At 39.5% G+C, this 26,949-nt stretch overlaps 1 protein-coding gene across 7 annotated transcripts in view; it reads right to left on the reverse strand.

Annotated features, from left to right (window-relative positions):
* ATP9B (ATPase phospholipid transporting 9B (putative)) overlaps window positions 1-26,949 on the reverse strand; it is a 166,296-nt gene that overhangs the window by 93,045 nt on the left and 46,302 nt on the right. For all 7 annotated transcript variants that reach the window (XM_061131112.1, XM_061131110.1, XM_061131109.1 and 4 more), the window contains 4 exons: window positions 25,588-25,646; window positions 20,556-20,607; window positions 9,634-9,728; window positions 458-538 (listed from right to left, as the gene is read on the reverse strand). In XM_061131112.1, coding sequence (XP_060987095.1) covers window positions 458-538; window positions 9,634-9,728; window positions 20,556-20,607; window positions 25,588-25,646 — 287 coding nt within the window. The remainder of the gene's footprint in view (window positions 1-457; window positions 539-9,633; window positions 9,729-20,555; window positions 20,608-25,587; window positions 25,647-26,949) is intronic.

The raw sequence follows: 26,949 nt of genomic DNA on the forward strand, positions 1-26,949 counted from the left end.
TTGAGGGAAGAGGGGACTTTAAGCTATACCAAAACACCAGTGAAAAGAATGTAGAATGAAATACATTTATGTATATAAGAAAATGCATGTGCACTTACACATACACATCCATCCAACCAGTTACTAAAAATCAAGAAATGAAGTGGATATCATATTGTCCAAAAGAAAAACTAAAATAGCTGAATTACTTCATTTTACCAACTCATAATATTTTAAGGGAGAAGGGTCTTATTAAGAGTAAATATGCTAAAAACAGAAAAACTACTTAATGTATCTCAAAGAAATATCTGACACAGGAAAATTTAAGAACCTGAAATATTCTCTAGGTCTTCACTTTTTAGTTCAGAGCTTGTTTGAATTGTTCTTGATTTAATTACACTTTTAAAATAAAGGTTTGCTATAATGTTTTTAATGTACACAATGAATATACACGCACTTAACAAAAGATTTAACTTACCCTCGTAAATGTGCCTTCAAAACTATGAATATCCAATTGTGGCTTCTGAGCATAAACATAAGCGTTGATAGAAAAAAGGTCCTGGAATATAGAATATCTGAATTAATAACATAATAATTAAACAAAATTACTTGGAAAGTTCTCAATTACCAACTAATATTTTTCATATATCATTTACCAAAAGAGATGATTTTCTTATATGTTGTGTGCCAGTACTATGAATCGGGAAGCAAAAGAACCCAAAGAAACCACTTTTAAGCTCAAGAGAGGTGTGGGGATCTCCTGACTTTTAAGGACAACTGCTATGCCTCATGGCAGGTTGTGTCAGAAGCAGTCGGGAGATGCTCCTAAAACAGAGCACCTGGTGCTGCCCCCATGGACCATGAGCCTGACTGCGAGCCTGACCCACTTTCCAAGACTCCTCCGGTACACACACCTCCTGCAGCAGTCTAACTACTGAAGTCACTGTCCCCAAAGGGGATGACCTGTCCTGGACCATGCCTGAGATAAACGGGCAGGATTGGAGGTATGGAATGCTCTCTGAAAAGTCTCAAGATTCAGAGCGCCTCCTGACCAGTTCCCGAACACGACTTGTCTTCCTGCGAAGCCACCCCGTGCCTGTTCTCTGTGCTAACTACTCTGGGCCCTTTCATGGTAGCGACCAAGGCAATGAGGCGCACGTGCTGAGCCCTGGGGGTTCCCTGAGAGAAGCATCAAAACTGGGGGGATCTGGAGGATCCCTTAACACAGTCTGCCATTTTTGTAAGTTTTGCTTTTGTTTTCTGTTTTGTTTTGCCTCATGGCTGCAAACACTCAGAAAACTGCAGATCTCCAGGCGTGAAGAACAAAGGTCAGATCACAGATGCTGAAGCTCCAGAGAGGAGGTGAAGCCCCAGAGGGCAGCTCCAGGAGGCTGGGCGCTGCAAGACCCATGCTCTCAGCCTGAGCCCTGAGCCCCTCCTGCAGGCAGGTTCCAGCTCAGCCAGAAGAAAGGAGCAAAAGACCTCCATGGCTCTCCACTGCAGGGAAGACGGAGGTGAGAGTCTGACTTCAGTCCAGTTAACACCAGTTCAAACCAAACCAAACAAAAAACCCAATACTCTTCAGAACATTATAGAATCCAGAGTCTCTACAAGGTATCAGTATGTTGAAGATACAATCCTAATGTCCAGACACAGGAAGAAATGAGAATACAAGATCCATATTCAAGGAGAATCTAATCAATGAAGACTAATTCTGACATGACCAGACATCAGAATGAGACCAAATGAGAATTTCAAAGCAGTTATTAGGACATACCAAATCTTTAAAGGAAAACATTCTCGTAAAGAATAAACAAACAGGAAACCACAGCAGAGAAAAAGAAAACATATTTACAAAAAAGGACCAACTGGAAATTCTAGAATTGAAAATAAACACAACTGAAATAAATTCACTCATTAGATAGGCTTAATGGAGAACCTGAAGACAGGTCAAGAGACGGCGACTCTGAAGAACACACAGGGAACGAGACAGTGACAGCGAGTGTGGTCGCAGCATCCCTGAGCACGGCAGGTGAGGTCCTGGAAGAGTGCACAGGAGAAAGGGCGGGAAAAGCTTTCTGAGAAACAGAGGCCAAAACCGTGCCAGACTGGCTGACAGTCACACGTGTGCAGACTGAGGAAGCTCAGCAAACCCCCCGACAGGTGAGTAAAACCTGACACAAAGTCATAGCTAAATAAGAAACCAAATATAAAGAAAAATCTCAAAAATACCTAGAGAAAAATGACACAGTCTATACAGGGAAAAAAAAACTATCAAAATAATACTGATTTTTCATCACAAATAATGAAAGCAGAACATAATGGAACAAAATACTTAAAAGTACTGGGGGAGGCGGAGGCGGGGGAACTGGTCAACTCTGAATTCAATATTGAGCAAGTATCTCCTTCACAAAACAGGTGAAACTACAATATTTTGAGATAAAGAAAATATGAACTCACTGCTAGCAGGCATAAACTATAAGAAATGCTAACAGAAGTTCTCTAGGTTGACGGGAAATGATATTCAGTAAAAACTCAGGTCTTTAGGAAGGAATGGTGAGGAACAAAAATGGTTAATACAGAAGAAAAATAAAAATCCTGGCTTTTCACTTTATTTCTTTAAAATATAGATAAAATATCAGAACAGTTTATGATATATTCAGACATACTACATATAGAATGTATACAAATACATACAAAAATATTTGCACACAAAAACTGTGCAATGTACTTTAGCACCAAAAATGAGTGTGCTAAATGGATCTATATAATTACCAGTTTCTTAATTTAATGTGAAATTATACAACTTTAACTTTTCACAATCATTTTTAGTTAAATGCATACTTCAGTCTTTTTGTTGTTGCTGTTCAGTCGCTAAGTCATGTCTGATTCTTGTGACCCCATGAACTATACAGCACACCAGGATTCCCCATTCTTCACTATCTCCTGGAGTCTGCTCAAATTCAAGTCCATTAAGTTGGTGATGCCATCCAACCATCTCATCCTCTGTTGTTCCCTTCTCCTCCTGCCCTCAATCTTTCCCAGCAAGTCTGAGGAAGCTTGAGGATCACTCATCACTCGAGGGGCCTCCCAGGCGGCTCAGTGATAAAGAATCTGGCTGTCAGTGCAGGAGACACAGGAGATGTGGGTTCGATCCTTGGATTGGAAAGGTCCCCTGGAGTAGGAAATGGCAACCCATTCTATTATTCTTGCCTGGAAAATTCCATGGACAGAGGAGCCTGGAGGGTTTTAGTCCGTGGGGTTGCAAAGAGTCGGACACGACTGATTGAGCATGTCCATCATTTAAGCACTATGCTGTCACAGTAATTTTTAAAAAGTGATGTTTTCATATAACAGAATACCTTTTGATACATGGAAATAAAGAACTGCCTAGCAACAGCCCCCATATTTCTGAATGCACAAGAACAATGAAAGGAGTGCATTTCATCTAGTATATTAGACATCAAATGACTGAATAATGGCACAATAATGACAATGTCATTCGAAGCTTTTCATGATAATTTAAAAATCATTCTGAAGTTTTCAATAATGTAGGAAAGCCTCTGCTATTAGGTCAAGGGCAACATTTGTTCGCATTACTTAAAGGTCATTAAAATACATCCTTAATCATAACATGTGGTTCATTACAAATAAAACTGCCTTTCGTTCAATAAAACTAATTAAATGTAAATGGTATTGTTTACTGCTATATGGATCTTTTGAAATAAATCAGCTAGTCATGATTTATTGAAAATTGCTGTGACCTCATTGTTGTTAATAAATTTGCCTGATCACAGAAGCCGGGAATGCACTTCCCACATGTTTTCAAGCCGTGCCTGCACGGTGGTGAGAAGCCAGACCTGCCATCACACGGTGGGATCGGGTGGCAACACTGCTCTGACTCAAGTTTCAATTCTCTGATCACACTAGGTGCTCTGGACACAATGGAACTAGAAAGCCTGTTCCTGGGGGTGTCAGTTTTTCAGGAAGGGCTCTAACGCAGGTTTACCCATTCCTGGTGTCACCATGTTACGACGCTCCACTGACGATGCGACCAACAGCAAATGACACTGCACACTCCACAGGTCTTTTACGTCAGAGACAGAAAAGTCGAATAAGTGACAGTTATGGGTAGTGTAAGCTATCAGGTGAAAAACCAAACTGCTTTGCCTATGTCCAAAATGAAATTAGAGCCTTCTTTCCTGTGAAAAAAAGCCTATACCTAATATGCCAAATTATATGAAGTTACAAATTTAAATTGATGGTTGAATCACAAATTCAGCTAAATTTATCAAAACTTAAAACACTTTCATTTTCCAGTTACCTCACCCAAATGCTTAACACACTATCAAAGTGTACCAACCATAAAATTTTAAAAGTAGCACTGTATGAACTGTACACTCTAGCTTTCTAAGTATTTTGTAATTCATACATCTGTCACTAATAAAAATGAAGAAAATATCCTTATAATACTGAATGTGATAGAAAGTACTTCCTGTGACCACAGCCAAGGGAACTTTCAAAAATACAGGCAACACAGTGGGATTCTAAACACTTTCTTAAGACATAACTTACAAGCAATAACGTTTTTACAACAAAAAAAGCATGTTTACAGTGCACAATTTTCTGCATCTTAGTACAAATACACACCTGTGACACCAACAGGATCAACGTATGGACGTTTCTACCAGCACTCTGCAGGCCCCTCTGCACGCAGCCCCCGCCACAGCTGACCCATGCTCCTGGAATCTATGTAACACATACCACATCCTTGCGTATTTAGCTTTTCTTTCAGAAAAATTCTGACACAATGCCTTAGCATTGCACTTCTTTTTTAACACTCTAGCAAGTTAACTCTACTCCCAATGTTCTGCTGCAACTGCTTCAGCAGTTGTCAGGAGGTGTCAGTCAGTCAAGCACCTCCCAGCTCCTGGAAAGGCAATGCAGAGGCAAACACTCTGGGGTGGGACCACCACCCCAAGCCTAACAGCAAACAGACAACCTCCAGTCACTGGGGCACGTGGCATCTCCCCTCTTCAACCCCGGGGAGACTACTTGAGGATGTGTGCTAGGAATGGAAGGCAGGATACAGAGGAGGGAAACGGCAACTGAGAAACAGCAGCAGGAAGGCATCCAGGGCTCAGCGGACATTAGGCTGTCAACAGGCTTCACAACTGTCTCAGGGTAGACTAACCATGCTAACAAGCAGTATGAGAAACAAAAGCTGGGTGTCTTCTTCAGTGACAACGCAACAGCACAGCTTTCTCTCGTGCAACACGTAAGAAAAGGAAGAGCAAAGCCAACAGAAACGCTGGGGGTCTAAGTGAGGCTGCAGAGAGCGGAGAAGAGGAGCGCGCCAAGAAGACTCCGGCCCAGCTGCAGGCTGCCGTGAAAAGAACCGGCTCAACCTCACTCAGAAAACCATCTTTCAGCCACACAGATTTAGCAACAGGACTGAACCTCCTTCCCTATGGTCTATGTGCAGGGAATATTTTAATAATTACAAGACAATAAATGCTAATGACCAGCCTCTCACTTTGAGACTACCGCTGACAAACACTGACAGTGGTTAAAATGATAAACATGGGTGGAAGAACAGCCTTCTGGGCACAACACAAAATCCACATTCAAAAAAGAAAACATATAAATATTTACCTATATAGAATTTAAAACATTTACACATTAATATGGAAAAAGATATAAAGTGAAAAGTCAGGAAACAGTTTGGGAGAACAGATGTGCAAAGGTCTGGAGAAGTCTGCACACTCAGACACTGAAGTTGATGCTTTAAAACAGAACTTACCAGGGCAAGGTAGGTTAAAATTGTGCTAAAATAGTGAGCAAGTCAGCAAATGGTACAGCTGCAATCGGCCAGCAGTTGTTTTTGATTTTCTACTCAGAGTTCAACTCAAAACAAATGCTAGATGGACTGGAGGGTTCATGTGTAAAGCATAATTATTTTTAAAGTAACCATTTATAACCATGGAGTGGGACAGTCCAAGCATAAAGACAAGGCAGTGACTATTTATTTTTAAAGTAACCATTTATAACCATGGAGTGGAAACAGTCTAAGCAAGAAATAAAGGCAGTGATTATTTATTTTTAAAAATATTTTTATTGAAATATATGACACATAACATGTGTAAATTTAAGATGTACAAGTCAGTTTGAAAGTCATTGTAATGATAATTAGCACTTCTATCACATTATATAAATAACCATTTTAAAGACTACTTTAAAACTACCTTATTTAAGGATAGTAAAATTTTATATGGACAAAAGAAACTATAAACAAAAATATTTAAAACAGTGAAGAATGAAAAATGATTAGCCAACTACATATAAAAACTTCTTTAAAAACATACAACAGGAAAATGGGTAGACAACATGAACAGAAACAAAAAAATACATTACATCTAATTTCTTAGGTAAGAAATCTTCAAACTCACAAAAAGATTAAAAGCATATTTAAATGGGATGCCACTCTCACAGTCATCAGACTGGAAGAGGCTGACAGGTCAACTGACTAACATACAGGAGATGAACAGGTCTGTCAATGTCATCTTCTAGAGAGCATTCTAGCTAAAGGACCAAATCCCTGCACTATGCCTACTTCTGCACTCTATTATTATCTATAAAATATCAAAAACATTAACTTTCACATTCACCAATACCAGGCTGGTTCTAGAAGTTATAATTTGCCAAATACCATGCAGCTAAAAAAGTCCCTCAGAGACACATATTTTCTAACATAAAATGATAACCCCCAAACATACTGCTGAACGCCTATCCTAACAGAAAAAATATGCACAGCTTCACTCACGTGTTTGTGAAGGAAGCTGTGTAGTTGAGAACAAAGGTATGAAGCACCTTCCAGGACAGAGGAGACACGGCCGGGGTATGCCCCGTCCTCCTGGCAGGTATGTTCCTGAAGTAAGCAAACCCTCCTTCCCTGTTGCTCAGAGGGTAAAGCATCTGCCTTCAATGCAGGAGACCTGGGTTCGATCCCTGGGTGGGGAAGATCTCCTGCAGAAGGAAATGGCAACCCACTCCAGTATTCTTGCCTGGAAAACCCCATGGATGGAGAAGCCTGGTGAGCTACAGTCCATGGACTCACAAAGAGATGGACACGACTGAGTGACTTCACTTTAAAGCAAACCCTCCAACAGCAAAGGCCCATTGCTCTGGACTTATTAAAACTTTATGCTTGATGGACCACCTTTTAATTTTAATTTTAAATATCCCGGAGCTCAGTTAGCCCACAAGACATATATTTCTCAGTAAGAATTATTATTTTTTTTCTCACTAAGAATTAATCGAACTTCTACAAGCTGTGTCATTGCAACTGGTGTGAGACTTGCCCTCCCACTTAAAAACACTGCAAAATGAACAAAACACGTGAGTCAGCTGTTTTTAGACACAGGACACAGAGTTCCTGGTAGAGTCGCAGGGCTGGGACCCTCAGGAGACGAGAATGCAGCTGCGAGCCCTAGGGAGGCCAGCCTCCTGTCCAGGGGAGGTGTTGCGCCTGGGGCCAGGCTGCTGAGCAGGGCGAGGCAGAGCCCAGGGACGGGCGGGGGCTGGCAGGTGCTGGCACAGAAAGGAGGTAGAGTGAAGGACGGGCCTGCAGCGGGCCTGGTCCTGAGTCTGCTCCCTTCTCCAGACTGAGGAGGACGAGGGAAGTGATGACTGGCAGAGTGTGATCAGAAGCGCTCCTGCCCAGCCCCAAGGATGACACAGAGTTGAGGAAAGAGACAGTCTGAGTGGCCGGAGTTAGAGGTACCTCAGACTAGCCTGGGATGCCCACGGTTACCCCAGGAAGAGCAGGCCTTGGGGTAGGGTTACATTAGCATCATGATAAAGGGGACTCCAGGCCACCCCAACAAACCTTAAAAACAAGTCTTGGAAAGGTCAAGTTTATCCACAAGTTATGGAACTAAGAAAATGAAGATCAACAGGTTGCGAAGTAAGAGAAAAACACAGTATTTACATTATTCAGCACCCAATTAAAAATTATCAACTATGCAAGGAAGCAGGAAAGTGTGACCTGTAACAAGGAGAAAAATATTTTAAAAAGAAACATACTCAGAAATAACAGAGACAATGGAATTAACAAACAAAAAATAAGTATCACAAACTGCTGAAAAAGTTAAATGAAACTATGAACACATTAGGAGAGAAGAGGATTTAAACAATAACAAAAACTGGTGACCACATGGAACCTGGTTCCAGAGATTAAAAATACAGTATTTGGAATAAAATAATTTGTTGCTGCTGCTGCTGCTAAGTCACTTCAGTCGTGTCCGACTCTGTGCGACCCCAAAGACGGCAGCCCACCAGGCTCCTCCGTCCCTCGGATTCTCCAGGCATGAATACTGGAGTGGGTTGCCATTTCCTTCTCCAAGGTCTTAACAGAAAACTAGACACTGATGAATTTAAAGACCGAGCAACACGGGACTTCCCTGGGAAGTGAGCATCAGAAGCTTGACACAGGCAGGAATGTCGAGTCTAACACACTTGTCACCCATGTCCCAGGGAGAGGAGTCTGGGCAGAAAGGAGGATGGAAAGAGAAGAAAACCATGACCCCACAGACCCAAGAAACCCAACAAACTCTAAGGAAGGAAGGAATTTCAACGCAGGCCCTACCCAGAGTATGGGTGATGGAAAATACCTAAAGAATCAAAATACTGCCAAGGCTGACATATGTCACATAGATTTAGCTTCCCCAAAGCGCAATACATACAAGAATGAGGAAGTTCCCGGTGATTCAGAGAATTAACTGTGAACCATGAGCTGTCCCTACTTCCATCAAAGCCAGCCCATCTCAGGACAGTGAGCAAATCCAGAGGATTCAATCCCCTTCCCTGAAACAACTGCTTGGCTTCAAGGTCTTCTTAAGACAATCTCAGTCTTTCTTTACTCTCCAATGAATATCAGCAAATCATGTTAAGACAAAGCTGCTCTCATTCAAATAAATAGCACATACAACATAAAACAACACCAAAAGGCCACAACTGTGATTTTGCTTAAAGAAAAAAAAAAGATGTGTGGCAGTTTCGGAGGTTCTAAGCACATGTGAGATGGGCTTTCAGAGACCATGGAACAGGCTGAAACCCACAAGCGTGGTGCCCTCGATCCCATCCATCCCCAGGCAGCAGAGGCCAGGCCACAAGTCTGCAGGTGTCTTTCTCCTCCTACTTGCTGACAGACACAGGGACACTGAACCTCCTCCTCCCCAGGGAGGACTCTCCACTCTCAGAGGGAAAAGCTCAAGTGGACGGGCTGGGGATGCCCCTCTGAATTCTCCCAAAGCAGCATCTTAACAGCCTTCTGGGAGTCAGTTACCAAAAATGGACTCATCTAACCCCCACCAGGAGTTTCAAAGATTACTCAAATGAAAGGATTAAAGATAGAAACAACAAGGAAAGGGAAAGAAAAGAAGGAAAACCTGAGCCAAGCTCAGAAACATTCAAAACTACACCTCAAACAGGGTATGAGCTGAGACATCACAGAAATTATGTGGGCATAATTTTTGATGAATTTAGTAGTGAAATTATTCTTTACATTATCAATGCATTAATCAAGTTAGCTGGTATGTAAGTGCACAGAAATGACCATACAGTAACTGATGGAGTAATGACAACAATGCTCACCCCCAGAGCGGGCAGCCTCTGTGTGCAGCTCACCGCCACTTTCAGCTTCCAGTCAGTTTCACCATCGAGTTGATCAGTTCGAATAAAACATGAACCTTGTAACAAGAGAAGAAAAACTCCTGAGTTACGGGTACCTTAAAGCCACAATTCATCATACAATGGTGATACATAAATGATAGATCTAGAGATTCCCATGAACAAAAATCCTTAAAAGTCTTTACTTATTTAACTCACAAAATGAGTTTGCTGAAAAGACAGAGCTCATTAACTACTGAGGTCATTATCTCCTGTTTGGTGTTCATGACTATTGAGGTTTACTATTAATTAGTACTTTATTTTAGAAAGATATAGAGGTGGCAAATAAGTACATGAAAAGATGCTCCACATCACAAAAGGGAAAGGAAAGGGAAAACAGCAAGGAGACACCACTTGACACCTATTAGAACGGCCAGACTCTAGAACACTGACAGCATCAAATGCTGGGGGACACAGAGCAACATGAACTCTCATTGTTGCTGGGGATACAAAATGGTGCAGCCACTTTGGAAGACAGTTTGGTGTTTTTTTACAAAGCTAAACATAATTTTACCATACAATCCAGCAACTGCACTCCCTGACATTTATCCAAAAGAGCTGAGGAACTTATGTCCCACGATATTCTGCATGCAGATTTTATACCAGCTTTATTCACAACTGCTGAAACTTGGAAACAACCAAGACGTCCTTAGGTGAGTGAATGGATCACTGTGGTAAATGTGGATAATGGAGAATAATTCAGCAATACAATGAAATGAGCTATCAAGTCATGAAAAGATATGAAGGAACTTTAAATGTTTATTTCTCAGTGAAAGAAACCAATTTCAAAAGGCTGCATACTATGTGATTCCAATTACATGACATTCTGGAAAAGAAAAAACTACAGAAACACTGAAAAGATCAGTGGTTGCCCAAGATGGAGTGGTGGTAGAGGCAAACAGGCAGAGCACAGAAGATTTTAGGTCAGTGAAAATACTCTGTATGATATTATATACAACGATGGATGGGTTTCATTATACATTTGCCAAAACCCACAGAATGTACTACTCCAAGAGGGAGTCTTAATGCAAACGGAAGCTTGGTGATGGTGATGTGCCAGTGTGAGTCTGTCAACTGTAACAAACGGCACCTCTGGTGGGGATGCTGATAGTGAGGGAAGCTACCCGTGTGTGAGGGCAGGGAGTATATTGGAAACCTCTGCACCTCCTTCTTATTGTTCTGTGAACCTAAGAACAAAGTACAAAGTTTTTAAAAATGTTTAAGAAACATATTCAGATTATTATAGAAAATATAAACCAAAAATGTTATACATACATTTGTTCTCTGCAGGATAGGAAAACTGCAAATAACTGAAACTGCACTACAGTAACCTACATCTAAATTTATACTGGAACACCTGCAAAAATGGAGACTACTTTTCCTTGTACTTTTTACATATTTATATTTCTGAGCCCCCCTTCCCCTGTCTAGCAGTGTTTGCTCCTATCCATCTATTTTATGTAGAATTACACTATTGACCAGCGCAGTTCAGCACAGTGCAGCTCTGGTGAACGGCTCACTGCATACATGCTCCTTTAACAGAGCTCAAGCTATGACAACTATTGGCTGACTACACATCCTCTCCACTTCAGTAGCTAACTTCATCAATAAGTTATCTCATGGCCTTTTCCCTTTTATCTAGAGGAAGAGACTGCCGTATGCCAGGTCAGCTTTCAATAGTGATCACTACAGCAAAACAGAAGCATTAAATAAAAGGTTTGCATGCTGTCTGGAAATAAATACCTCCTAACATCTTTTAAAAAGTAAATGAAGACCTAATGAAGATTTTACAGGAAATGTCTAGAAATGTTCAGTAAGAACTTAGGAAAGAAAGGCAGCACTGTCAACTTCTGAATTAACTCATGCGGCTTGGCCTTGCTTCACATTATTACAGGTTGATACACCGCACTGGTCTTAGGTGTGTACCCAACATTCACTGAACACCACCATACTGAAAGCATTATGCCAGGTACTACAGTTCCTACTGATCTTAATAAGGTTATGGTTTAATAATTAGATAGACAACCAAATAAAATTAAAGAAAAAAAAATGTGCTGGGAGAAGCACAGAGTATGTATGCCACTGGCCATACAAGTAGCCCAGCCATAAAGTTCTAAAATAAAACTTAGTCATTTGGAGCAGCCTTTTAGAGCCTTATACCAGAAATGGGATGAAGGACTTCTGTGAGAGGTCCTAAGGGAGGAGGATTCAGCTGGAAAATGACTATGATATACACTTAAGGAAAAGAAGACCCACAGTAACATGTATCAAGTGTTCAAGTCTTCTGGGCATGGGGGTTCTCTGGTCGCCTAGTGGTTAGGATGCTGGGCTCTCACTGCCATGGGCTCCAGGTTCAATCCCTGGCTAGGGAACTAAGATCCCACAAGATATGCAATGCGACCCTCCCCCCAAAAAAAGTCTCCTTAGAAAATTTTGAACCTCAAGGGCCAAAGGGCCAGAATCAAAGATACCGACAGTGGGCCAGGGCAGGAAGGATGAGGCCTGGGACAAAGTAGAGGGCAGAGCAGTAAGGGACACTGGAGGGATTCAACACAAGCACACTTCTCTGGCCTGGCTCTCTCCGAGTAGGTCTTTCAAAGATTATGATGAGAACTAACATAAAACTCCAAATTAAGGAAGCAGTAGTTATGGAGTCTACATTTTCAGTTAGAAACTATTCTGGACTTGGCCCCTCAAAAATGTAGAGTTATATATGTATTCATAATAGGGTATAACTTCTTTCTCATCAAAAATGAAGGCTATTACTATTTACTGAGCACCTACTAGATAGTGAAGGACAGGGGAACCTGGCATGCTGCAGTCCACGGGGTCACAAAGAGTCAGACATGACTTTTGAGTCTGAACAACAACTAAGTGACAGTCCTGACTCACATATGACATCTGATGTCCCAGAGACAGGAGGCAGGTGACTGCCCCTGTGCAGGCTCGGAAGGGAACTGCCCCAGGGTCTTACAAGAAGCACAGCTCCACGCCATCATCGGGTCCATGCGACTCCAGACCCTAGTGCCTCACATGAACGCAGACCTCGTCGCAGCTGATTTAGCTAGCAGCTTGAACCACATTACACAAGCCAGGAATTTAGTTTGGATGCTGGTTGTTTAGTCAATGGTTTATTTTTAAGTACCTGGCTGACAACTTTGTGCAATCTTGCTCCCCCGCAGTACCCTCCTCTGACATCCTTGCTCAGAGTATTTCCTGGCTTTCTAGGCTCTGCATAAACCTCTTATTGGTTTAAAAAAAAATAGTGCCTGAATGTGTTTAGTCGGTCAGATTTTTCACCCTTTATCAGTGAATGTGTATGGCTCATGGGGAACTCTCGCAATTCAGGACAGTCCTACTTTGGTCCCACAGTTGGTCAGGGACCAGCAGCTTGGACGTTCTCTGCCTAAGCCTGGGACCACAACCCTGGACAGATGCACTGACCTCTAGGCCGATGGGGGTGCATGTGATTCTGTACTGAAGGTCAGCTTTGCAGGAACTGCCCTGGGAACACAGTGGGGAATCTAGAGACTGTGCTTAGGCCCCGGGCCAGCATTGGACGAACCTGTCTATTTCCCAGAAGCCTTTCCAATCTGTGTCGAGTCCCATTCCCACTATTCCTGCATGGAGTAGCCCAGTGTCTGCACACACAGACAGGTCGGGGGCCGTGGGCCCCCCACTGGCTGACTGCCCCCCGGAGTCTGGCAGGGAAGTTTCTGGCAGGGCTGCTGCGTCCCTTGCTGGTGTGCATCACAGATTCATCCTCTGAACCACTGGCCACCAAGCTCCCCACACGTTTTCAGCACTGCCCTCATACACAGACTTAAGCAAGCTCTGTTCCCAATAAAGTTCACAGGGAAACAAATTTTGTTATGCATTATTTGTCAACAGATTTCTAAGGAGAGTAACTGGTTTCAACTAAAAAGGGGTTCAAGGAAATTTGCAGTACACATTATTTTACGCTTCAACTTTTTTCTCAAGATTGCTTTTTTCCTCTTAAATATATGTATGTTTGTATACATCTGTGTGTGTACTTCATAAAGTACAAAAACAACTTGAAAGGGAGAGGATTCTAGATTCTTTCTGACACATACTTTGAGACGTCGATGCCAATGGCTCTGCTCTAAAAGGTTTGCTTTCTAACATAAAATAAGACAAGATGAGACTCTCTAAAGCCTCTTAAATTTCACACATTTTGTGTTTATATACCTCTCCTAGATGTCTGTAAACTTACCAAACACGAGAAACAATATACATGCTTTTCTTCAAAGTAAAAAGATATGCCTCATGTTAAATAATTACACTACTCTTAAAATTATAGAGGAAATTGCTGCACTATTTATCTTCCAGTACAGTTAACAGGGACAGAGGCATGCTACATTCCATGGGGTCACAAAGAGTCGGACATAACTGGGCAGCTGAACAACAGCAGCAGCTAACATTGCTAGGCTCACAGTAACCGATATGATTTAAAGAGAGAAAATGAACTGCAGAAAAATCGTAAATATGGCCAACTTGTCTTACACGAACTATGTCTAGTAATTTTTTAACAGCAAGCACTAGCTATAACCGATGCCACTTAAGGCTCAGTAAAAATGAATTATTAAATTGGTCTGCTTATATCCTATTACTGACTTCTTATGAATACTTGATTTTATTTGGTATAATTGACAAGAGTTGACAGCAAAGGACAGGTTTAATGATAATCAAATGAAGATTAACTCATGTATGTGTCACCTAGGAGAGCTGGCGATAAAGTAATGGGACCCCCAAAGACAGGGCACACGAGTCTGTCATAAGTTTTAATAAGTTACCCTGTAATATTAGCAGCCTGCCGGCAACAGCTCACACATCCAATGGCTCTGAAAGAGATAGGCTACAGTATGTGCCCAACAAAAGAAAAATAGACATTGACTTTGCATATGTAATACCAGATTGTTTGCCATTAAACTTAATTTCTAAATCATTTATATGACTTAATGACTGCATGAAATTTTTAAGCTGCTGGAAAGATGAATAGTACCATAGAGAGAATGCAGAGGAGTACAGTGTCATTTACCTACCCCTCGCCCACTAACAAGTGACAGCTGAGCTCTTGTGGTATGTCCCAAATACTTAAACGATAAGGTCATCACTTAGGAGACAAGTGAAAAAGATATTGGCATTTATAAGAGATTGATGAAAATTAGTTCTAAAGCATTAATTTCTCTTAATACCACTAGAAGAATTGTGTGCATTCAGGAGATATTTGATCTGAATTAAGAAACTGATGAAGCAATTGATTAATTGGAATTTAAGCCATCAGTCACCAGATCCATCAACAGCTTCATTTACATTCTAAACAATCAACTGACGGCCCGATAGAATACCGTGTATTAATACACAGTCAATATGATGCCACCAAGAGACTCACTGAGTTGTACTGACAAACGCCCAGTGGCTATTGTCCAAACTTGAACATGCTGTACAGATTTAAGACTTTTATACTGCCTAGGGTTAAAGATTCTTATTATAATAGACAATGTATTATCAGGGCTTTCTGAGCTGAAACTTAAAAATAATAAAATAATATTTATAATGTTAACAGATACACAAAAAATTCTGAATGTGTACTTTTAAAAATTACACTTTAACTTAAAAACCTAAATAATCATGTAAAGTCACAGAAACAGAATTTCTAAAAATAAATCTTTGATTGAAAGTAATATTATGACACAAATTTTATAGCTAAAAGCTATGCAGTCATTTTATAAAGAGGAGAAAAATATCATGAAACAGGAATCTGACATTTTAATATCTCCATATAAGTATTAGTAACTGTTTTAATAATTAAAACTTGACAAAAAAAAAATCCTAAACCTGAGAAATATAATCATAGGTTAAAACAGATGACAGCATGATCTTAAACTTGGATCATTAATAATCTTCTAGGAATATGTAAAATAATAAAAAAATTAGCATACATGTACATCATGTACATTTTCTTGAGGAACAAAGTGATAATTCTCAAGAGTCTCAAAAAGATCTATGTCCTCCAAAATATTAAATATCATTACCCTACAGACAGAAACTGTCCCTACAACATAGACTACAAAGCAAAATCTGAGAAAATGAAGACATTTTTAGAATATAATCAATTTGGATACAATTCTATTCATCTGAAGTCAGCACAATAGATTATATCATTTGTCTAATATTCTATTTGTCTCGCCATAGACAGACTATGTTATGCCATAACAATTATACAGTGGCTGAATTACAATTTCCAAAACTTTAGCAAAGAATTTGTATTCTAGCCTTCAGATTCTTGCTCTGAAAAATGGACTTTTCTAATAATCTTCCAGCTTTAAAGTGATGGATATTAAAAAAAAAAAGTGATGGATATTGTTCATATTTAATCTCCTAACATAGTCTGCATAATCTACTTCTTTTAAGTTAATTACCTATAGCCATTTCCATATTTAGTGTATATATATATTCTTACATATATATCTACCATAATCACTACAAAGGCAATTAAATATAAAAGCACCTCCCAAATACACACATTTTTGTTATTCATTATACTGAATACATTTACAAACAAAGACAAACAAATCATAAATAAGTAGAGATGGCAGTGTAAAAATCTCTGTAAATCCATTCCTCCATAATTGTAATGAGAACATTAGCACAAGGTGTCAAAAGCAATTTTTTTCAAAACTCTGGAAAATAACCAGACTTGCAACAATCCCAGGTACGTTTATTCAAGAAACGGGGCTAAATCTAGCTGTGAGAGAGGTGTGTGGTGTTTTGACTTGTCCCTTTTCCAGTAAGCTGCCCCCAAGTCAAACTTCACAGAGCTGAGGAAACCAGCGGTCTGGTAGACACTAAGGAGAACATAGGAGGGCTGGGACTCCCCAAACTGCATGCCCAGAGAACTGTAATCGCCTGACTAGGTAGGGTTTGTCTGGCTTTGACCCAACCCACAGTTGAGTCACGGAGAACAGTGTTTCCCCTGGAATCTTTGTCAGAAGCAATCAGTGGCAATTGTTTATTATCGCAGCTTCCTTGGGTGGTAGCAAAGCTGGGGTAAACAACAAGCCGACCACAAAATTTAAAAGAAAAGCTGGAAAATCAGATGACAAGGGGTAAGAGCTCTACCATATTCCCAAGAGTCTAGAAGGCCACCTGCCAGTGCAGGGATACAAACATGCCCTTGAAAACCTGAAAGGCCCAAATCCCTCAAGCCTGGCGGAACTTGAGGCTCTGTACAGGCAAGACATGAAGGCAAAGGCCGAGTTTTAACTGCCTGTCACAGCTCTGCAGGTGCTAAGAGAACACTATTCTATCCGTAAAAGATAAACCTTCCAACTCTACTAGTTAATAATAAATCTCTATCATACAGAGTTCACTAGGTGATGGAAGGGGACAGGACTGTTACACACAGTCATTTAGAAACCTAAGCTGAGGGAAGCTCTGCCATCTTCAACACGAAGCTCCCAAGGTCAGAGCAGTCATGGAGACGCAGCCAGCGCAGGGAGAGCTGGGGCTAAAAGCGGTACACACAGCTTTCAGCCACCCTCCCTCTGCCACACCTCAGGGCATGGCTTCATATAACTGGACAGGAAAGGGGAAGGGACTGGAAAAGTAGTTCTCTAGTCTTGGTCCCACAGGAAAAAGAAAACTGCCCATTATATAGCACATAATAAAGTAAATTTAGGTAAAGGGAACATTTCGTGCAAAGATGGGCTCAATAAAGGACAGAAATGGTATGGACCTAACAGAAGCAGAAGATATTAAGAAGAGGTAGCAAGAATACACACAAGAACTATACAAAATAGATCTTCTCAACCCAGATAACCATGATGGTGTGATCACTCACCTAGAGCCAGACATCCTGAAATGCAAAGTCAAGTGGGCCTTAGGAAACATCACTACGAACAAAGCTAATGGAGGTGATTCCAGTTGAGCTATTCCAAATCCTAAAAGATGATGCTGTGAAAGTGCTGCACTCAATAGGCCAGCAAAGTTGGAAAACTCAGCAGTGGCCACAGGACTGGAAAAGGTCAGTTTTCGTTCCAATCCCAAAGAAAGGCAATGCCAAAGAATGTTCAAACTACCACACAATTGCACTCATCTCACATGCCAGCAAAGTAATGCTCAAAATTCTCCAAGCCAGGCTTCAACAGTACGTGAACCATGAACTTCCAGATGTTCAAGCTGGATTTAGAAAAGGCAGAGGAACCAGAGATCAAATTGCCAACATCCGCTGGATCATCAAGAAAGCAAGAGTTCCAGAAAAACATCTACTTCTGCTTTATTGACTGTGCTAAAGCCTCTGACTGTGTGGATCAAACAAACTATGGAAAATTCGTAAAGAGATGTGAACACCAGACCACCTGACATGCCTCCTGAGAAATCTGTATGTGGGTAAAGAAGCAATGGTTAGACTAGAAATGGAACAGACTGGTTCCAAACTGACAAAGGAGTATGCCAAGGCTGTATACTGTCATCCTGCTTCTTTAACTTATACGCAGAGTACATCACGTGAAATGCCGGGCTTGATGAAGCACAAGCTGGAATCAATATTGCCAGGAGAAATATCAATAACCTCAGATATGCAGACGACACCACCCTTATGACAGAAAGTGAAGAAGAACTAAAGAGCCTCTTGATGAATGTGAAAGAGGAGAGTGAAAAAGTTGGCTTAAAACTCAACATTTAGAAAACTGAAATCATGGCATTCGGTCCCATGCCACTTCATGGCAAATAGATGGAGAAACAGTAGAAACAGTGAGAGACTATTTTTTTGAGCTCCAAAATCACTGATGGTGACTGCAGCCCGAAAATTAAAAGACACTTGCTCCTTGGAAGAAAAGTTATGACAAACCTAGACAGCATATTTAAAAGCAGAGACATTACTTTGCCAACAAAGGTCCATCTAGTCAAGGCTGTGGTTTTTCCAGTATTCACGTATGGATGTGAGAGTTCGACTGTGAAGAAAGCTGAGTGTCGAAGAATTGATGCTTTTGAACTGTGGCACTGGAGAAGACTCTTGAGAGTCCCTTGGACTGCAAGGAGATCCAACCAGTCAATCCCAGAGGAAATCAGTCCTGAAGGACTGATGCTGAAGCTGAAAACTCCAATACTTTGGCCACCTGATGTGAAGAACTGACTCACTGGAAAAGATCCTGATGCTGGGAAAGACTGAAGGCAGGAGGAGAAGGGGATGACGGAGGATGAGATGGTTGGATGGCATCACCGACTTGATGGACATGAGTCTGAGTAAGCTCCAGGAGTTGGTGATGGACAGGGAAGCCTGGCGTGCTGCAGTCTGTAAGGTCGCAAAGAGTCGGACACAACTGAGCAATGAACTAAACTGTGAAGTGAAAGTTACTCAGTCGTGTCTGACTCTTTGTGATCCAATGGACAATGCAGTCCATGGAATTCTCCAGGCCAGAATAATGGAGTGGGTAGCCTTTCCCTTCTCCAGGGGATCTTCCCAACCCAGGGATCAAACCCAGGTCTCCTGCATTGCAGGCAGATTCTTTACCAGCTGAGCCACTAGGGAAGAACTAAACTGAACTGAACTGAAAGTAAATTTATATCTAGCCCTAGGTGGCGCTAGTGGTAACAAACCTGCCAGCCAATGCAGGAGACTTAAGAGATGCAGGTTGGATCTCTGGGTCGGGAAGATACCCCTGGAGGGAGGGCATGGCAACCCACTCCAGTATTATTGCCTGTAGAATCCCATGGAAAGAGAAGCCTGGCAGGTTATAGTCCACGGGGTCGCACAGAGTTGGACACGACTGAAGCAACTCTTAGCACCCATGCCTCTTAGGATGTAAATAATACTACAACTGGTGAAAAGAGAAAACATCTTCCTTATGATGACTTAAAATGTCCTTAAAAAAAAAACAACACTTTATAAATGGAGAAAAAAATAAACCAACAACTCTAAATTTTTAACTGTGTTCTTTATAGAATTTTCATGCTACAAATAACAACACATAAGCTGAGTTTCCAGAACAAAAATAACATGTTGAGCTTCCTATAAAAATAATGTTCATTTATTCAACAAAGTCAGAAACATAAGGCAGAAAGAACTTTGGCTATTACCTGACAAACCTCCCATCATTTTAGAGATGATGAAAGTGTATGACCACACGGATAGGTCATAAAATTAGAAACTAGTCAAAGCAGACTAGAGTTTAAGCTTCCTGATTTCCAATCAACAGTTTCTCTCTTTGACCACAAGAAGCTTCCTTTTCATTACCACTTTAGCAACTTCTTCTTGTTTAAAGCTCAGGTCATATAAATATCATTTTTACTGTGAAGCTCACTCCAACTTACCCAGGCAAACTGTCTGTCCCTCCCATCACCCCCACATGTCTTTCAATATTTATATACAATCAGAGTATTGCTGTCAACATATATACTTCCATAAATGAACAGATCATGAACTGTTTGAAGAGAGCAACTTGGTTTCACTCCCTTTTGTATCCTAAGCAACAAGTAGTGCCTGACACATGATAAGTGCTAAATAAATGTTTGCTGAATGAGGAATAAAACTGTAAATGCAGAATAGTAATCAAAATTTGAGCAACATCATTAATTATTTAGGTATCAAAATGGATTTGAATGAAAATTCACTTGACAAACAGATTCTGATAGGATTATATTTTTTAAACCAACATATACAGTAAAATCATTGTTTTAAACATAGTTAAATGTGATTTAGAAATTAATGAATTCAATGTATTACCATTTGAAGAAAAATTCTTATGAGAATAACTTTATCTTTCAATATGAAAATTAAACTGCCAAAAACCAATCATCAGCAATGCAAATAAAAATAAAAATACCTGCTTTTTCTGACGTCCTAAGAAATACCATGTCCGATGGAATTCTTTGATTCTGCAGAGTAACAGAAAATATTAATTATCTGTATGTAAGTTTATAAATTAACACAATTCCATTTCAAAGGAGAAACAGCTGCTAAAAACAACTAAAATAGTAATTCAACTCTATGTTGAAACATTTATAATTTGTATAACAAAAATGAATATTTTAATTCATATTTTAGTTAGATCTCTAAGATTTCTTTCCCCATCAATGAACCGTGTAAATGGCATTTAGTGATGATCTGAAACTACTCCATTTCTGAAAAATGTTAAACATTACCATTTCTGTGGCCTCTGCTGTATTTCGACTCATACATACAATATAGTATGTTTACTGCCTTCTAAAAAAAATTATGCACTCTCTATCAGACTAAATGACCTGGAAGGGGAGGATAGTGTTCTTCCAACATCTAACACAAAACAAAGCATATCAAAAATGAACACTTAGTAAATGTTGAATGAATGAATAAATGTAAAGCTGAGCAGACTAAACCCTAAAAATCTGAGGAGATACTCTTTTACAAGGCAGAAAAGGAGAAAAACTTCAAAGTTCACTATTCATGCATTTACTTAATCACTATTACTGATGATAATTGGTATTAATTAGTACTAGTAATAATACTTAGCATTAGTTGGGAAAGCTGTACAACCTGAAGAAAAATATAATAATAATACTTCACATAATTTCATGAATTATTTATATTTTTTGAGACCTAAGTAAATATTTATATACAAACGATAAAGAAATGAATTACTTGTCAGTTAGCAAGCAACAACAACAAATATAAGTTGAGCTGTTAATGGTGAAAAAAGATATGCTGCAGAACAGTGCTTCTTATTTCTAACATGAAATAATTTCTAACATTTCTTTAGGCCATTATTGAGAGCTAAGGAACCCCTAGGTGAAGGGGGAATGAAAATTAGAAAATGTTGGTAATAAAATCTCAACATATCAAAATGTGTGGAACACAGCCAAAGTTAGAAAAATGGTAAGAGGAAAGTATACATGATTAAACTGCCAACAGAAGAAAAGGGAGACTAAAAACACACAGGGAACTGAATATCTGTTTGAAAGTAGAAAAACAAAAAGCCAATAAATCCCAAAGAACATACAAAGATGTAAGCAAATATAAGAGAAAAATTAATGGCACAGAAAATGAAAACATATATACCAGTAACAAACAGCAAGAAAGTACATTTTTTAAAAAAAATATGCCCATTTTGGTAATAAGAAAAAACTAGCATTAGAATAAAACAGATGAATGGGCAAGTTCTCTCAATAAAAAACTATAAAAAATTTTATAAACTATAAAACATTACTGAAAGAAATTAAATAAACACTAAGAAACAGAACATACCATGTTCTCACATTAGAACACACAGTATTGCAAAGATGTGACGTGTCCACAGACTGACCTATACATCCAATACAAACCCAATCGAAATCTTAACATGCTTTTTTGATGGGAACTGACAAGACATGCCTAATATTTAGAGGGCAATGCAAATGCCAAGAATGACTAACAACATGGAGGGTTGAATGTGTAACATAGCAAAACGAAATATTAAAATAGAATAATTAAGACAAGATGGCATTCAACAAAAAGAGATGATTTTATAATGTAAAGTAGAGAATGCAGAAGTCAGTCCACACAAATATGGACACCAGATTTATGAGGAAGCTGGCACTGTGGACATCTTTTAAATAAATAGCTTTCTAGAGAAAACTAGATAGCTATGGGCGATGAGAAGAGATAATACCAGGCCTCTACTTCAATAGAAAAACAAACCTCTTCCAAATGAATTATAAATGTCAAAGTCAAAACAATAAAATCTAAAAGATAATACAGAAGAATACTTTCATAACTTTTTGGTAGAAAGATCGATTTCTTAAACAAGACTCCTTCCCCTCACCACCACAAATTAAAAAAAACTTATTATAAATGAAAAGATTAATAATGTAGATTTCATTAAAACTAGGAATTTCTATTCCACAAAGCCTACTAGGAAGGAAAAGATATTTGCAAGATAAAACTAATAATGGATTCCCATCTAGAATATCTGAAGGCCTGCAAACTGATAGGAAAGGACAACTCAGAAGAAAAATAGTAAGAGATTTTCACTGGCTATTTACCACTGAACCACAAGGGAAGCTTCCAAAAAAGAAAGATATCCAAAATCATATGAAAAGTGTTCACTTTTGATAGTTTACAGAAATGCACATTAAAACTACAACTTGCTACATACACAATTTGGAAATGGTAATTTTAAAAGGTTGGCAATGCTAAGTGATGGCAAACATGAGTAATGGGAACTTTTCCTGCTGACTTCAGTATAATTTGATCCATCATTCTGCAAAACCATTTGGAGTAAGCACTCAGGTGAAACAACCACACACCCCAAAATCCAACAAGCCACTCCTGAGTACATATGCAACAGGAAAGTGCACATGTGTGAGCCACAACACATGGTCACAGATGTCTCACAGCTATCATTCCTAACAGGAAAACTTGGGAGCAACCCAAATATCCACCAATGGTAGAATGGATAAGAGTCATACTATGCAACAACAAAATGAACTATAACTGCACACAACAAAACGAAGAATCTCACAATCAGCACTAGATCAAAAATAAGCACCCACCCAAACACAGCTCCATCCTGAATTTTCCAGGCACCCATGTTGAAAGTCAATTAACCATAAACTTAAGGCTTTATTTCTGGACTCAACGTTTCATTTATGCCAGTTCCATACTGTCCTGATTACTGTTAACTTTTAAAAAGTTCTGAAATGGAGAAGTGTGAATACTTGAACAATTTTGTTCATACGTTTAAAAACTGCTTTGGCTACTTTGAATCTTTTATATTTCCATATGAATTTCAGAATCAGCTCATAAATTTCTGCAAAGAAGTCAGCTAGGATGTTGAGAGGGCAACACTGAATCTGTAGATCAGTTTGGGAGTATTCCCATTTTAACAGTATGAATATTTCTAATCTATGAATATGGGAAATCTTTCCATTTATCTAGGTCGTCTTTACTGTGTTTTGACAATGTTTTGTAGTCTTCAAAGTTTTGGACCTCTTTTGTTACATTTATTCTTAACAATGATTTTATTTGTAAGTATTTTATTCCTTTGATGCGACTGCAAATGAAATTCTGTTCTTAATTTCAATTTTAGACCATTACTCTATATTCCTCTATACTGTTTTACGTTCTATGGGCATCAATAAATAAATTAGAAACTCCAAAATAATTATTGGATACTTTTTTTTTTTATTGGATACTTTTTATTTTTTCCCTCCTCTCAGGGCTCTGAGCAATACAGAAGTAGGGACCTGTGTCTTCGTAATATACCATGGTCCCTTTCGCTGGCACCTACACTCTCTTTCCCCCTCCAACTGGCAGGTCAGTGATGAGCTGCCCAGTGGAGAGGCCTATATAGCCAGGAACGAGGGTGGCTTCAGGCCAAAAGCTGGCAGAACAGAGGCCTTGAATTTAAAAAGGCAGCAAATCCTGCCAACCATCCCCAGAGTAAGACCGGCATCAGGTCTAAGGTGATGGCCATGAGGCTGACACCCAGACAGCCCTCGACTGCAGCCCTGTGACAGACCCGGAGCCAGGAGGAGCAGCTAGGCTGTATCCAGATTCCTGACCATACAAACTGTGAGGAAATAAGTGCTGATTTTTGGAAAAAATTACATCAAAATGTATATGACTAACATATGGCTCAGCCATCTCTCTTGTCAGCATTTAGCCCACAGAATCCAGAAAGAATATATGTACCAAGATGTTCACTACAGCACTCTTCAATAGCAGAAAAGAAAACCATCCAAAATCTAATAATGGATCAAAAGTTAGTAATTTATAGTATTCATATAACTGAATACTACATAAATAAATTGCAAATCAATATGTTTAATTTTCTCCCATTCTGTAAAATTAGACAAACACAGCCCACAACATTATCTGTGTACACATACTGCAACCAGATGAAGACCGCTTCAGTCTTGAGGAAGAGCCCTCTCACTAAACACCCCTGCAGGCGACGCAGGCTGGGGGTGCCTTGGTGGGGTCCCAGGTGGACGTCAGCTGGTACCAAGGGCTCACACTCCTCTGTAATAGGCCTTATGAAAACCTGCCATATTTTTTTAAAAAGTTGTTCAAGAGCCTTAAAAATAAAGACTGAACCCTCAGTAACTGTTACTCAGAAAGACTGTGCAGCCAGAAACGCTTCTCCACACAGGCAGACAGCCCATGCAGTCAAACTCCAGTGGAGTGGCGGCTTGTCCACAGCCACCTCTGACCACTGTGGGGTTTTTAATGGCTCCCTACAACACTGACCTAAACTTTTTCTTTCTAATCCTCTTTATTTCCATTTCCTTTTTAAGCCATAAGAATACACAATGATTATGTATAATACATCTGTCTGTAAAAGGAAGCGTTAGAAACTGAAACTGCATGTGCTAAGTCGCTTCAGTCGTGTCCGACTCTTTACGGCCCCATAGACCAGAGCCCACCAGGCTCCTCTGTTCATGGGATTTTTCAGGCAAGAAACTGGAGGGGGTTGCCATGCCCTTCTCCTGGGGATCTTCCCAAACCAGGGATCAAAGCCGTACCTCTTATGTCTCCTGCATTGGCAGACAGGTTCTTTACACTAGTGCCGCCTGGGAAGCCCCAGAAACTGAAACTATTTCATGATAAATAGGTTCTAACTAATATAATTTTCTCTGGTCAAAGATATAATTCTGACAACGAAACAATGAACAGTTAACACATCTTATTTTAGACAAAATATGACTACACACTAAAATGTACTTTAGCAAAAAAAAAAAAACTATACAAAAGTCTAGATTTTTTCTTCAGAATATCAATCTTACACAATAATGTTAAGATTTAAAATAACTGTCTCACATAATTTCCTTCAGATGAAATCAGTCTAAATGTTAATAACTGGTATACACATGTCTAAAATATATTAAAAATGCATCAACCTTTTCCACTATGATGAGGTCTCCAACTTGTATGTCTGAACTCTTAACTTGCACTTTACCTTAAAAAAAAGAAGAAGTATAATCAACTCAATGAAATAATAGCACATCAGAGTTAAACTTTCAGTTGATAAATAATACTTCAGAAATAACTTTGGGAGGAAAAAATAACATTCTAGATACTTATCTATACTTATACTTTCAAAATAAATTTATTTCAAATGGACACAGTCACTAAAAATTAACTTCTCTCAGTCAACTCCCAAATACAGTTAACTATCCCCCAATAAGAGATATGTCGGAACATGGACAAGGACTCCATTTGGAAAGTTCTTCCCGTATCTGCCATTATTTCAGGTCTGAGTCAAGTTACGGATGATCAAAAGTATCACTAAACAAAATAATTTGATGACAAAGCTGAATAACATGGAGATGTAAAATCCTTACATTAATATTGTGAATGGCATTGACTGGCACACACTGACAGAAAAATAAACAAAGACAAATATATGTAAGATCACCCTCCACTAGTAGCTCCAAAGACACAGGTCAGGACTGAAAACTAAAGGTTTAGAGCTTTACACAAAAAGTGGTGTAAACGCTTGTAAACTCTTATCTCTATAGTATCCAGTGCAGCGTGACCATTTACAAAATCTAACACACAGCGTCTACATCACGTCTGCACCACAGAGAGGAGACGAGAAGCTGATGTGGACAAGGTGAGACGCCGCTGGACAACAGTAACGAGCCCTGGTCCAGGTCCTGCTCCCTGTGATTCCTTCTCCCCTCCGTCTCTCTCCCTCTCCTGTCTCCCTCCCTCTGTCCATCTCCCTTTTAGGACCAGCGACAGCCATGTAGATCAATTTTTATATTTTTGTCAAAATTACTGTTTTGATATGAGAAAAGGTCCACTTCTTTTACAGTCAGCTTATTCTGAAAGCTAAAAGAACAAGAGGTAAGTTCGTATTGTATTAGTTCATACTACAAAAACTAATGCTACCAGTCATTACTTGACTTATAGACCAAATTCAGCTCATTATAAAGCCTTATTTCTAAATATCTCTGAACGCAGCTGAGTTTCAATAGAACATCAGTTCCTAATTATTTGTTTTAAGGTATCAAAAAGTTTTGTAAATATTATATTTTTTCCCATTCCTCAATTATACAATAAATACATAAGGGTTGAGTTGCTTTCCTGAAGGGAGGTGAAGCTACTTTTTATTGATATAAAATAACAATGTACTTTAGAATTACATGTGAAGCAATCTTAAGATATCTTCATAAGAGGTAAGTTATCTGTTTATTAATAGCCAAAAAACTTTTTTTTCAGCTGGTTACGTCAAGCTTCATGTTTGTACTCCCACT

This window comes from Dama dama, chromosome 27, assembly GCF_033118175.1.
Source record: "Dama dama isolate Ldn47 chromosome 27, ASM3311817v1, whole genome shotgun sequence".
Lineage (NCBI taxonomy): Eukaryota > Metazoa > Chordata > Mammalia > Artiodactyla > Cervidae > Dama > Dama dama.